Genomic DNA, 13,326 nt, shown 5'->3' with positions numbered 1-13,326 from the left:
TAAATTCTATCTGTTCGTGTTAATAAAAGCCATTCTTTCATTTTTAAATTTGAATATTTGGTTTCGGTAAATTTTCGACGAGACGACTTTAAATGTGAAACTAGTGAGAACGGAATGGGTAAAGTAAAAGCGGACGCACGTTCAAACTGAAATAACGAAATGAGTAGCCGAGGGGTAACGAGAGGACATTGATACCCGAATGGACACCATTTGGACTGCGAATATCGCAATCAGATATCGTGAAAATTATAGGTCAACGTAGTAAACCTACACAACTATCGCACGTGTACGTGGGAGTATCTGTTTGTTATAGGGATGCTGACAAGTCCGACGAGCAGACATGTAACGAAACGCTCGCGAATCACTTTGTTTTTAATTTACCCGATGGTGACGAATTCGTAGTTCAGTTCATACTTATAATTTTCCTATCACCAAAGTTCTTGTTATTATTATTGTTATTATTATTATTGTAATAACCTTCATGATGTTTCTTAATAAGATTGAAAAAGAGGATGATCAACTATTAGATCATCATTGGTAGTGTAATTTTTTAGAAGTTATCTTTATCATCTTTACTCATATTAAAAAATTTTCTTGCCACTCCACATCCATAACAGTTCGTCACATCTACAAATGTTGAACAGATAGAAACGGTAGCATGTTATGTACAAGAGTTTTGATACAAATGCATGTGAGAATAGTGTGAAATATCTGATACATCTGTAATAATCGCTCCAAATATACACTAGTATGGTTGGCGTATAAGCTTGCCAATTCTTCAAACTCGTAAGTGCAACAGTGGAACGTCTGCACGGACGTAAATAATAACAGATCAAGAGCGCTAGACGACAAAAAGACGATAAATTGTAGTGTAGTGATAATCATATGTGATAAATTGACACGATCACGAAATAAAATGAAAAATAAATAGTTCAATACATCTGTAAATCAAATGAAGGCTTGAAAGGGACGTCCGTGAGTTCGACACTTGGGGCAAGCTATTCCATGCTGACTTCGGTTCTCTCCCGTAACCGATTTGTCAAGAGTTTCCGCGCATTTGCCGCAAGCTGCCAAATGGTAACATCTACTCCATATCCTATTTGCAACTTCGGTCAAACAAATACTGCAGAATACTCCATGAGTTTCGATGGTCCGTTCAGCCTCAATTATTCTTTGAGTTTTTTCAGCTATCTCGGCTCTCAGTTCCGCAATTGTCCGCAGAGCATCATCTAGTTGTCGATCTTTCTCCGTCACATCAGTCATCACTCTCTCGTAGATCTCCCGAGCATCAACTAATAATCGAGATTTCTCGGCGATCTCAATCATCAGCACGTCAATATTGTTTTGAGCCTCGATCAGTTGCGAAGTTTTTACAACGTGCTCTGCTTCCAGTCTCATGTTGATCTGTTCAACCTCGGCTAGCCGCTGCGTTTTCTCCGTGATTTGAACTTCCAGTTGAGCGATGATCTGCCGATCTCTCGACGATCGTTGAGCTTCCTCGTGGAGCACAGCCTCCAATTCCGCTATGGTCCGCTGTGCCTCAGCCACTTGATCCTTTTGACGGGTCTCGGCTATCAAATCCGCGATAGTCCTTTCAAATTCAACTAGTTGCTGATTTTTTGTTGCGTTATTAGCCTTTAGTTGGGCGATGATACTTTTTGCCACTCCAAGAAATTTATCAGCGATATCCTCTAGCAACTCTACTAGTATACATGTTTCTAAAAATCAAATAAATGGTCTCCTGTGAGCGCATTATTGGTAAAAGTTAGGTTCACGGTTTTTAAACCAACCCGAAGGATGCGGTCGCGCTGGCAGCAATTTTGTCGGCGGCGGCGGTGGCGGCGATGGCGGCGGTGCTAAGTTTGGACGAGAGAAAGTCCCGCGAAATGACTCTCGTTCTGCTGTCTTTCTAACTGGGTGTTGTGATCGCGACGGTGGTGGTCGACGCTTGGCTTGCCTTTTTGGCGGTACTGGCGGCCGCGATTCGAAGCTGGATGCGCAATCACCAGCTGATGTCACGGAAGCTGCTAAACGACGCGCTTTCGCATCCGTACTTGCCTGCAGGATTTGAATTGCATTGCAATTTCAACGAATTTTATTACTCGATAGCTAGTATGTTTTTAATTATTTATAAAAAAAACTTTACGCCTGTCCGTTGCTGTTTTCCAAAGTCGCTGAACGTCGCAGCAGCTGCATTTTCATTCGGCTTGTTGTAGAAAACTTGCGCTTTGTTGAAACGAGCAGCGTCGATGGGACGCGAGTGCAAGCCAGCAGGCACGCGCGAGACCGAAATACCGTCTTTTCGTGGTACTTTCTTGTTGTTTCCGTTGGCGCTGAACAATTTTTTGATAGCAAGCATATTTTTTCATGAATTTCGAGTGCCAATCAGTGCTGTTCTACAATAAAATGTAATAAATGCAATTGTCAATCGGATTTAATATAAAGAGAAAAATGAATTAGACACTCGATTGGAATTAATAATTTTGGTTTGTAAAATGACGTGAAAATTTATAATTTAAAAAATTTTAGAATATAATTATATTATATACAATATATATAATAAATACATATATATAGGTAAGTTGTGTATACACTATATATACAATGTATAGCGATTGGAATATTGATATATTTATTTAAAAAGTATTTTTCATCAGTATAAGCACAAAAACTAGTTCGATATCGCTATATTTGCCCCGTTTATAAAAACATGATTCGTGAGAACCATTTCACAACCATCCACATCAAACTTAGTATAATTAGAATTTCGAAATGTAATTCTTAATTAATACCTTGTTTCTTTTTGTTTATCCCAGTAGCATACTGAAAACACATTTATACGCTATTCTCCTTGCACAAACCACTTTGCATGGTCTCAGCTCAGATTTGTACATTAAACTGAGAAAAGCTCGCCTCCTATCGCAACGTCATCACTGCGAAACTATGTAGACTGTTGACAGCTCATGCATGATTATTTTGTATTTCCTCTCTTAGAAAGATAAAATATGAAGCAGAAGTTGAGCTGCATATTCTATTTCTGCGCAAATGTTGGGAACAATCTTAAATATGAAGCTCATAGTATCGATTATCAACTTTTAAATTATTTTAAAAATTAAAATCTGTCTCTTCGATACTTCTTATTACTTCGAAGTATTGGAGTGAAAATTATGTTACTCAAAATCCGAATATCTAAACAGCGCTGTTGGACTGTTTACTGAAACTGGTCTGCTGAAAGTGATTCCGTGAAAAATGCATGCGTAAATATAGCTTCCCCTCACTTTTTTATACAAATTTACAGATTAAGAAGCAAATCTTATAATAGATAAGTTTTATCAAAATTACTTCCTTTATTCTCAGTTAAGTTTTTTATGATAAAATATAACATTTTATTTTAATTCAAAACGATTCCCACGTGATTTTTATGTTTATCAGTTTATATAATTAATTGATTCACACATACATTTGTATTAAGTCTTGTATAAATAACACATCTATGTCTATGTTGATTTTATATTTAAAGGTTCGTAAATGAACCGAACAGACAGAATTGAATGCATTGAGAATAAATATAAATAAGTATATCTGACTTTGCAGTTGTGTATATATCATTACCGCCTAATTTAGATTTATTTCCGTCCTTGCAGTATTCCTAACAATCCCATTCGCGCTGTACACGAGGATTGGTGCCTGTACGTTAGTGACGAAGATAAATACGTCCTGCAAGTCCGTTTGGGTATAGAAATTTACAACCTCGGGATCGACGATCCCCACAACTAGCTTGAAGTTCTCGATGTCGTGGATGACTCAATATAAGTTATTGAGGAGGAGCTGGATGGCCCAGAGGATGAAGCTCGAAGACGGAGTGGAAAATGAAGCGGACGATGAAGAGGGGAATGAAGAGATGGAAGGAGCCGTCGTTCACATTAAGCTGGGTCCGAAGAATGGAGAAGTGTTCGATCACAACGTGCAATCTCCAGCATCAACGTGAAACCATCAAACAATTACGTCGCAAGCTCGAGCATCCTCATGAATACTAACTACAATCAGGCCAGTATAAAAAGGAAGTATCACTTTAAATATGTAAGTAGAAAATGTTTTCTTAGATGCCCTCGAATACGATAGTACGTATCTGCAGACCTGTTAGCCAGCAAATATATATATATATATATATATATATATATATATATATATATATATATATATATATATATATGTATATATATATATTGTAATTTATAAAAATAAATATAATATGATGTACTTAATTTTTGTTATCATCACTCTCCTCATTCTTAGAATTACTCATTTGATTAGGTTATTGTAAATATTATATTGACTATCTTAGGTGTCTTCGAATTAGCATTTACTATTGCCTGCTAAATATAATCCATTTGATGTGGGCACACAAATAACTCAAGAGTAAAAGTTCGAACAATAAGTAATAATAATTATTATTATTATTTATTGTTTATTAAATTTATTATTTATTAAATTTGATTTTATTATTACACTTTTTTAATTAATCATATTTAATAAATTCATATAATATTATAACCTTAAAATAATATTAATTGCGGTACAATGAAATCTTGTTACATTTAGAGTGATCTATCTTTGATGTTGTAGAATTCTTGTCCATGCATTCAAAATGAATTCTATTAGTTTGTATAAAAGGTAGCTAAGAAATAAATAACGTAATTTAAATGATACATTTTTTATCACAAACTTGTCACTCATACTTTCACTAACCACACAATATAGTCGTACATTTTTATAACAAATACACTGCATAATAATTATGCTTGACACGAATCCCTCTACAGTCTATGAACAAATTCAATTATTTCTTCTGAAGCACTGCTGTTGTTTAGAAAGTCTTGAAGCACAGCATTCTCCAATGATTCACTGTCTTCTTCATTATCTTCTGCATTATTTGTTTCTCTCTCTGCTACTACCACTGACAGTTTCTTGATATATGGCTAGGCTTTCTTGAATGACTCTGATTAGTCTTAATCAGAGAATCGATCTGTTGCCAGGAATTGCTGGTACCAAGTGCTCTATATTTTCTAAATACTCTCTCCGTTCGAGACCTGCAAAGTTACACAAAGTAAATTTATCTTATTTGGAAACTTTGTAATAATGTGAAGTAATGATACTTATCTGACTGTTGAATCCTTCTTTGGTCCTTTGCTGCCCTGCACTGTCTGCTGCTTCTCTTTTAATCTATGCGCCAAATTTGTCTTAATTCTTGCCAACCAAAACTCGTGAATAGCCATTTATACTTGAAGCATAAACCTTGCATCTTCATAGGTAAAAACTGTGATCTAACCTCGGTCGGGTACAGTGGTGCTCAAACGACGTAGCTTATTTCCAATTTTAAATTTCCCGCGTCGCGAATTAAGTAACGTCCACTGTACAATACGTATGGATACGGACGGATACGAACGCGAATCGCAACACTAGTAACATCACTAAAAATATCTAGTTCGATTATTTAGTACCAACACTACCGGTAGTGAGCAAAAGTAACTGTTGTTTAAAACTGTAGCGCCGAACGTACCATATTTAAGGGTGTTGTCTAGTCGGGCACTTTGAAAAAATCGATTTTTTTTTACATTTTTCGAATGTATATGTATGTAAGAATATTGTGTTAAATTTTTATAAAAATCGGAGCAGTATAAGTGTATTTTTTTGAAGCTCTGTGAATTACATCGCTGATCACGATTCCACGCGTGTTCAAGAAGCAAATCGCCACAGCTTGAATACTTCCAAAGAGTCTAGAACAGCGAGAAAAAAGGCTAGATTGGAAGAAAATCAAGATTTCGATCAATCAAAAGGTACTTCATGTGGTGCAGGCATTGCAGATTAAATTTTGGTAAGATATTTTTTATATTTTTTGTTTAAAAAAAACTTTAAAAACCGCGTTTTTCTCAACGTTTTTTTCGGACCTGCAACACGATTTCTCCGGAACCAGTGGACCGATCCTTTTGAAATTTAGACCACATATTTTATACATAATTATCCACAAAGTGGACCACTTACAAGTTATAATTTTGATTTTTACTATTTTGTTTCCAAAAAATGCCAAAAAAAGCCGTTTTTTTTCAACTTTTCACATTTTATTAAGTAAAATCCATAAAATTAGCCCAAACTTAATAATTATGGTCCATTCTGTAGCTATTATCATACCAAATCTAAAACACTTTGATTTTTTTGTTTCAGATAAGCCGTTGCTGAGAAATCATGTTGCGACAGCTAAGCTGTCTTGAAATTACCGCTCAATATTCAACTACGTATTTCGTACAATAAACTTGAAAAAAATGAATAAAAAAAAATTTTTTTTTGGAATTTAAGATCTAATTTATTATACCTATGTATTTTTATATCCATATCTTTCATAATCTACTCAAAAAAAAATTCCAAAAAATAGCAATTTTTTTACCCCGCCGACTAGGCAACACCCTTAATGAACGCTTATCTAACCTTTACATTATCACAGTCTGTAAGATGGCAAATGATAAAGAATTGATAGACTTTCAACTACAATTAGTGGAATTAGGCCTTAATTGTATGGAAGTACTTGAATATATAAGAAGAAGAAGAAAATATATATAAATGATATGTATTAATCATCCCAAAAGCTTTTTTACATTAACATACTCATCAATAAGCAATATTCATGAGAATTTGAAAAGTAAATTGTAGACCTGACATTTGAACATAAAATGTGGTACATACGTTCGGCGCTACAGTTTTAAACAACAGTTACTTTTGCTCACTACCGGTAGTGTTGGTACTAAATAATCGAACTAGATATTTTTAGTGATGTTACTAGAGTTGCGATTCGCATCCGTATCCGTCCGTATTCATACGTAGCTATAGGACCGGGGACTGATCGGGGCTTAAGTAAACCTGATATATTAGCCAAACGTTATAGTTTGTCTGGTTTGATTACAATTTTCCGATGATTTCACATCGGACGCATAATACTTTTTAACTGGCTCACATTATATCGAATCAAATAAAGCTTAAAAAATTGAAATAATATGAATGTTAAAGTGATCTATTGATATTACAAATTACTGTGAATTTTTCGGATAACATAGTTCAACAGTTCGAATAACGATTATTTGCTAGTATCTTGAAAAACCTGCTCTTCGACATTGAGATTAGGTTTGATTGTTTTATATATATAGGCAATATTTTTAAATGTTCATGTAGAATTATCTACACAAATGAAACAAATTTTTAATCAAAACAGTTTATTTTCATACTGTTTTAAATTATTTATTTAGTATAGGTATAAAAAGTTAAAAAATTAAATGAACGAGACTGTTTATTATTTTCGTGATTGTAAATGTAAATTCAAGTTTGTTTTCAAAATTTTCTTTGATACTTGTAAAAAACAATTCAATTTTCAAGAAATATCCTATGATTGTTTGTATTTTAGAACACTTGAACTAGCTTTTTCAATAAAGTCAAGGCAATTTCCATCACGAACTATTAATATTAATAATTAAATATTTACAATAAATGTACTAATGTAAACTATTATGTAAATGAGATCTCTATATGAATTAACAATACAATTAAAATCACTATTTGTACTTTTGTAGGACACTGTTCTAAGTAAAAAAATTATTCACATTTACAATGGATTATAAATTACAAATGGCTCAATTTCAAAACAACTACACTTATGCAAAAGAGCAGACAGAGAACATTTTAAATAATGTGGCTAGTCATTATTCGATACCAGACAATCGTCCTAATGAACTAGAGATATCGGAATGGACAGGCTACACAAAATTACATTTTGGTGTAAAAACAACAGCCTCACATCTTATTGAGCATTTAATATCGCATGATGGTAATAATTTAGTAGTACAAGGTAAGAAAAATGGATGTACTCCTCTTCATATAGCTGCAAGAATAGCTTTTAATACAGTTCGATATGATGGTGACTTATATTCTGAAGAATACAAGTCTTACAAAGATAAAAAAATGCAAGAATATCTTATGATAAATACTTTATTGTCCAAACAAGTTGATTTTAACATCCCTTTCAATCCAATGGATAAACATGGAGTGAGCCACTTCCACATTGCTTGCATAGTAGACCATGCAATAGCTGTAGAATTTTTCATTAAAGCTAAAGAACCTCTTGAACAGCGCATCCAATATAAATCTAATCATAATTATGATGACTACGTGAACATAAAGCAGTTACAAGGATATACACCTCTGCATTGTGCAATAGCATATTCATCTGTTCAAGCTGCACATATTCTAATTAGATATGGTGCAAATTTACGTGTCAAAAATGCAAAAAACTTAAGCTGTTTTGATCTACTAATTGAACGATTAATGAGAATGACAAATGTTATTACAATGGGCAAACGTAGACTATCCAAGAAATATGTAGAGCAAAAAGAAAAGATTGAGCACATTATCAAAATAGTGCTGTTCACAAAAACTACTAATGAACTGTTTATATCTGATAGAAAATTTTCAGGACTTCATTTAGCCAGCACATTGAAAGATAAATCAACAATAGAATATTATCTGAGTCAAAATATGGATATAAACATGTCAATAAGGGATAAATTTGAATTTTGGCAAGGTTGGACACCACTCCACTTTGCTTCCATCTTTAATGTAGAAACCATGGTTTTTCTTATGGAAAATGGAGCTGATATCACGATTAAAAATGTGAGGGGAGATACTCCATTGGACTTATGTGCAAAACGATTCAGACCAGTAGAAATAGAAACAGTTTTATCAGTGAGGAATGAATTGAAAGACATTGTACTCTCGGATGATCAAACAAAACTATCAGATTTGTTATTAGCTATGAATGATTATGACAGTTTTACGAGCTTTATATATAAGCTCAAAGACATTAATCTAATAATACCATGGACTTCACCAATTTGGGCTGGCTACAACATGCTGCACTTGTCAATATCTTTAAACGAAAAGAAGTTATTTTGTGAAGATGTAATCCAATTTGAATTACCACAAACCGAGAGTGTTGATGATGACTTTTACAATTGCACAGAAGAGGAAGAGGCATTGTATTGGAAAAGAATCGAACTGTGCTTGAAATGTGGCTGCAGTGTCAATAAGAAAAATGCCAAGGGACAAACTCCAATTCACTTGGCATTTTGCCTGTTCAAAAGAAAAGCAGTAACAGAAATGTTGAAACTGTCAGAAGACAATATATTTGATCAGAATAGCTTATCCAGTTTACACATAGCTTGTACATCAGGAGATTTAGATCCAATTAAAAGATATATAGAAGGAGGAGCCGACGTGAATAGTCGAGTAAAGTGCAGTTTTTATTGGCCAGATATATATCAGTGCGAAATCGAACCTATGTCATTTATAAGAGTAAATTCGACGCCTCTACACATAGCCGTAGCATTTGGCCATAAAAAGATCTCAGAGTATTTGATAATGAACAAGGCTGACGTTTACGCTAGAGACACGCTGGATCTCACCCCGGTTCACTTGATAATGTCTAGATATAGCGTTTGGATACAAAAGAACTTCGCTCAATCATTTTTCAAAATGATTCCAAACTTGCGAAATGCCGTGAGCCAAGCCGGCCTGACTCACCTGCACGTAGCTGTCAAAGCTGATGACCAAAGTGCTATAAACCGGATGAAGCAGGAAGGTGCAAATATCGACTCCGTCGTTGATGCTAAAGTGACGAAACCAAATTTCCTCGCTCGCTTAGCTGGGAAGACGCCATTGCTCATAGCGAAGGACCATTCTATCAAAGCTATAAAGAGTTTGCTGAAGCATGGTGCAAACGTGCACATCAAAGATCTCACAGGAGTTTCCTTCTTGCAATACTCGATATACGATCTGGACAATGCCTGGACCGAGCCGCTGGTTCGAGTGCTAAAGAAAGGATTTTATAACGTTGAAGATAGTGGCATAACGCTGCTGCACTTCGCTTGTGGAACGTGTGATGTCGTATGGGTTTCATGGCTATTGGATAACGGAGCTGACGCAAATGCGCGGATTAGTATAGACGGGGACTTGCAGGGCGCAACGCCCCTCTATATGATTTTTACGTCCTCCACCACTTTTGATATGCCTTCTTCCACCATTATTGATCTCGTTAATATGCTTTTAGATCATAATGCCGACGTCACCATTGACTGTGGCGGATGTACGCCGCTCCACCGATTATATCAAGATATGCTTGAATGCGAGGACTTTTACTTGAATGATAAACACGAAAGTAAGACGTGAATTTCTGTTAATTTTGATTTTTCAGTTAATTGCCATTCACACAATCTGATTTTCATTTTTTTGTCAGTAGAATTCATGCCAGACGTTGTCGATTTATTGTTAGAAAGCCAGCGATCATACAATGTCAATCCCACTAATTCCCAAGGGTTTTCACATTTTCACTTCGCCTGCGCAAGAAACAACTTGAAAGTAATAAACAAGTTTTTGGATAATGGAGTCGATATTAATCTAAAAGTCGACCCTTTTGTAACATATATCGGCGGTTTCACGCCTCTCCATTTCGCGATGGCTGATCGTCGCACGGAAGCAGCTTACCTTCTTTTAGAGAAAGGCGCTGACGTTAGAGCTCAAGATGCATACGGTAATGAGCCGCTTCAAGTTGGCATCAAAAGTAAATTCATAAATTTGCCACTTATCGCGCGTATGCTCAAGTAAGCGAATGTAGAATGAGTATAAAATTCGAAATACTTGATAATTAATGAATTATACATACAGACTGGGAGCTGATATCCATACTACAAATTTGAAAGGAGAATCGGTTTTCGACTGTCTTTTAGACTATGGTGGTCTAAGTATCGAATCACTGGAATTCTTTTTAACTCACAACTGCTATTTAAAAGTCTCAGATGTTGAGCAAGGAATTATCGGATCATCAATGCTCAGTATAGCACCAAAAGAGTTCCAACCGATTTTGGAAAGATTCATGGAAATTGATGCGGTGAAGATGGCAATGCAAAACGGAATTAATATTATTGACAGCATTGTCGCAATTAAACATGACGGTGAAGTGACCGTTGATAATTATTTAAAGTGTATTGGATATTTAATCGATAAGGACTGTGATATTAATCAGCAGGATACAAAAGGTATTCCATTTTAATGGTCATCAACGATTTATTTCATTCATTTTATACAATCAACTAATCATTATCCAAATCCCTTTTATGCGTTATCGATATCCAAGATTATGTAGTTTTAGTAATATCATTTTTATATTTTGGTATTTATTTTTAGGACAAACCTCTTTACATAAAGCTACGAATTTTTCTAATGTAGAGGCAGTAAAAGCTTTACTCCGGCTTGGAGCTGATGTGAACATAGTAGATAACGAAAACGAATCTCCATTTTCGCAAATTCTTTCGAACGTCAATTATCGTGCATGTGAATTTCGCAAAAAGGCAGTTATCAGAACGCTTGAATGTCACATATGGAAATTGAAACTCATTGCACTTGAACTTAATGATTTAAATTCAACCTATATCGAAAGAAGGGAATTTGAAGTACATCACGATGACATAATGTGTCAAAATTGTCAAGATGAGTTGAAAAAAGCCCAAATAACTGTTATTGTTCAGTTTATAACTGTAAAAGATTTTCTATCGGAATTTGAAGCAATATATAGGTATCCAAGGCTATCCTCTGAATTAAGAGATGTGATTGACAATTTTTTCAAATGCCCTTATAAATTGCGCCGAGAGTTTCCTGAGTTTCATGAATTACTAGCTAAGCAGTACAGAAAGGCTTGTATTAGACAGCGACTAGTACAACCAACAAGGGACGCGATCACTGCTATTTGTGGAGTTCGTTTTCCGGATCTTTGTTTAGAACTTATACTGGATTATTTTCCGAATACTGACATGAAAATTACTATTAAGAATGCGAAAGAACTATTCGGTTAGTTTTAATATCCAAAGATTGCAATGTTTGTTTTATCGAGGAGTAGATACCGAGAATTAATGTCGATACTACTATTTGTATGATTTTTGTATAACGAGTCTAATATTTTTTAATTATACATCATCATGGGTATGTTGTTAAAATAATAAAAAACAAGCTTTCATTTTTAATTTAAAAGACTGGTTTTTTAATCGAAATAAGTTTATTCACATAATTGTATACAACGAAAAATGTACAAGTCGAAAAAATTAACTCTATGTAAATTTCATACTCTGATGTGTTCTATTGAATTGTACGAAAATACAGAAGTAAAAATGATGGGGATGATCCAGTTACGCTATACTAGGTAAATCCAATAATTGCTATGTTAACGGAACGAATCTTAAGGTAAAATTAAAATTATATTATAAATCATTGTCATTATTATTTGTAAGTATTGATTTTTAAGTGTTATTTTCTCTCAACTATCATGCTCTGCAGCTCAAAAGATATAGTATAAAAATAAATAGAAGAATTTTCCTGTGAATTATGTTTTATCCTGTCAAATATATCATAATTTATTACAAATTTATGTGCCAAAAAAAAAACGATTGCTAAAATTTTATAATGTTATAAAGTGCCTGAAAATAATTACTGTAAAATAATAATAATAAGAATGAATTCCAAAATATAAAAACTATCGACTCAAATGTGTACTATTAAAAAATATTAACATAAATCCATTTATTTTATCTTATCAATTTTAAGAGCTGTAAACAATCACCCTTACCATATCACTTTTACGCAGGTTTTACAGCCTAATCGGCATTAAATATGTATTGTTTTTTGCCAAAGGGCCTTACAAATGATACATGATGATCCTAATTTTTTTAGGTATGTACTTTGATTGGACTTTATTTTTTTTAAAGAACGTTGACAGACACAGTTACTTATCACTGCTAAGAGATCATTTACCAGGCTTATTAAAAGATGTCGACTTAGCAACAAGAACAAAAATGTGGATTCAAGAAACTGGTGTTGTTCCGCATTATGCACTCATTGCACATACCTTTTTAAATGCCAATTACAATAACAGATGTATTGGACGAAGGGGACCAATTGAATGGCCTCCTTGCTCACCAGATCTAACGTCGCCTGATTTTTTATGGGGATACTTGAAAAATGTTTTTGCTGAACGACCAAATAGCTGTAACAAATTTTTGACTGCAGCGAATTATTATGATAATTACTAAATTAACTTATTAATGATGTTTTGCATTGAAATTATACGATTTTAAGTTTAATATAAAATTTTTATCGAAGTTTTTTATACGGTATTTACTGTTGATTAATAACTATTTTGACAAAAGGAAATTGCATTTTCTTCTGTCTACTGAAAAGGTT

The 13,326-nt window shown here is 34.1% G+C and overlaps 1 protein-coding gene across 1 annotated transcript; it reads left to right on the top strand.

The window, feature by feature from the left end:
* Positions 1–7,653: 7,653 nt before the first annotated feature.
* LOC131674078 (ankyrin-1-like) lies at positions 7,654–13,324 on the top strand. Its single transcript, XM_058952570.1, has 4 exons — positions 7,654–10,255; positions 10,334–10,697; positions 10,762–11,132; positions 11,281–13,324. Exons 1-4 carry the CDS (start codon positions 7,654–7,656, stop codon positions 11,943–11,945), a joined length of 4,002 nt encoding a protein of 1,333 aa, XP_058808553.1. The 3' UTR covers positions 11,946–13,324.
* The last annotated feature ends 2 nt before the right edge of the window (positions 13,325–13,326 follow it).

This window comes from Phymastichus coffea, unplaced genomic scaffold, assembly GCF_024137745.1.
Source record: "Phymastichus coffea isolate CEN01 unplaced genomic scaffold, Cenicafe_Pcof_1.1 PCOF00210, whole genome shotgun sequence".
Classification (NCBI taxonomy): Eukaryota; Metazoa; Arthropoda; class Insecta; order Hymenoptera; family Eulophidae; genus Phymastichus; species Phymastichus coffea.
Note: the sequence above shows the minus strand (reverse complement) of the source record. Positions and strands in the feature narration are given on the sequence as shown.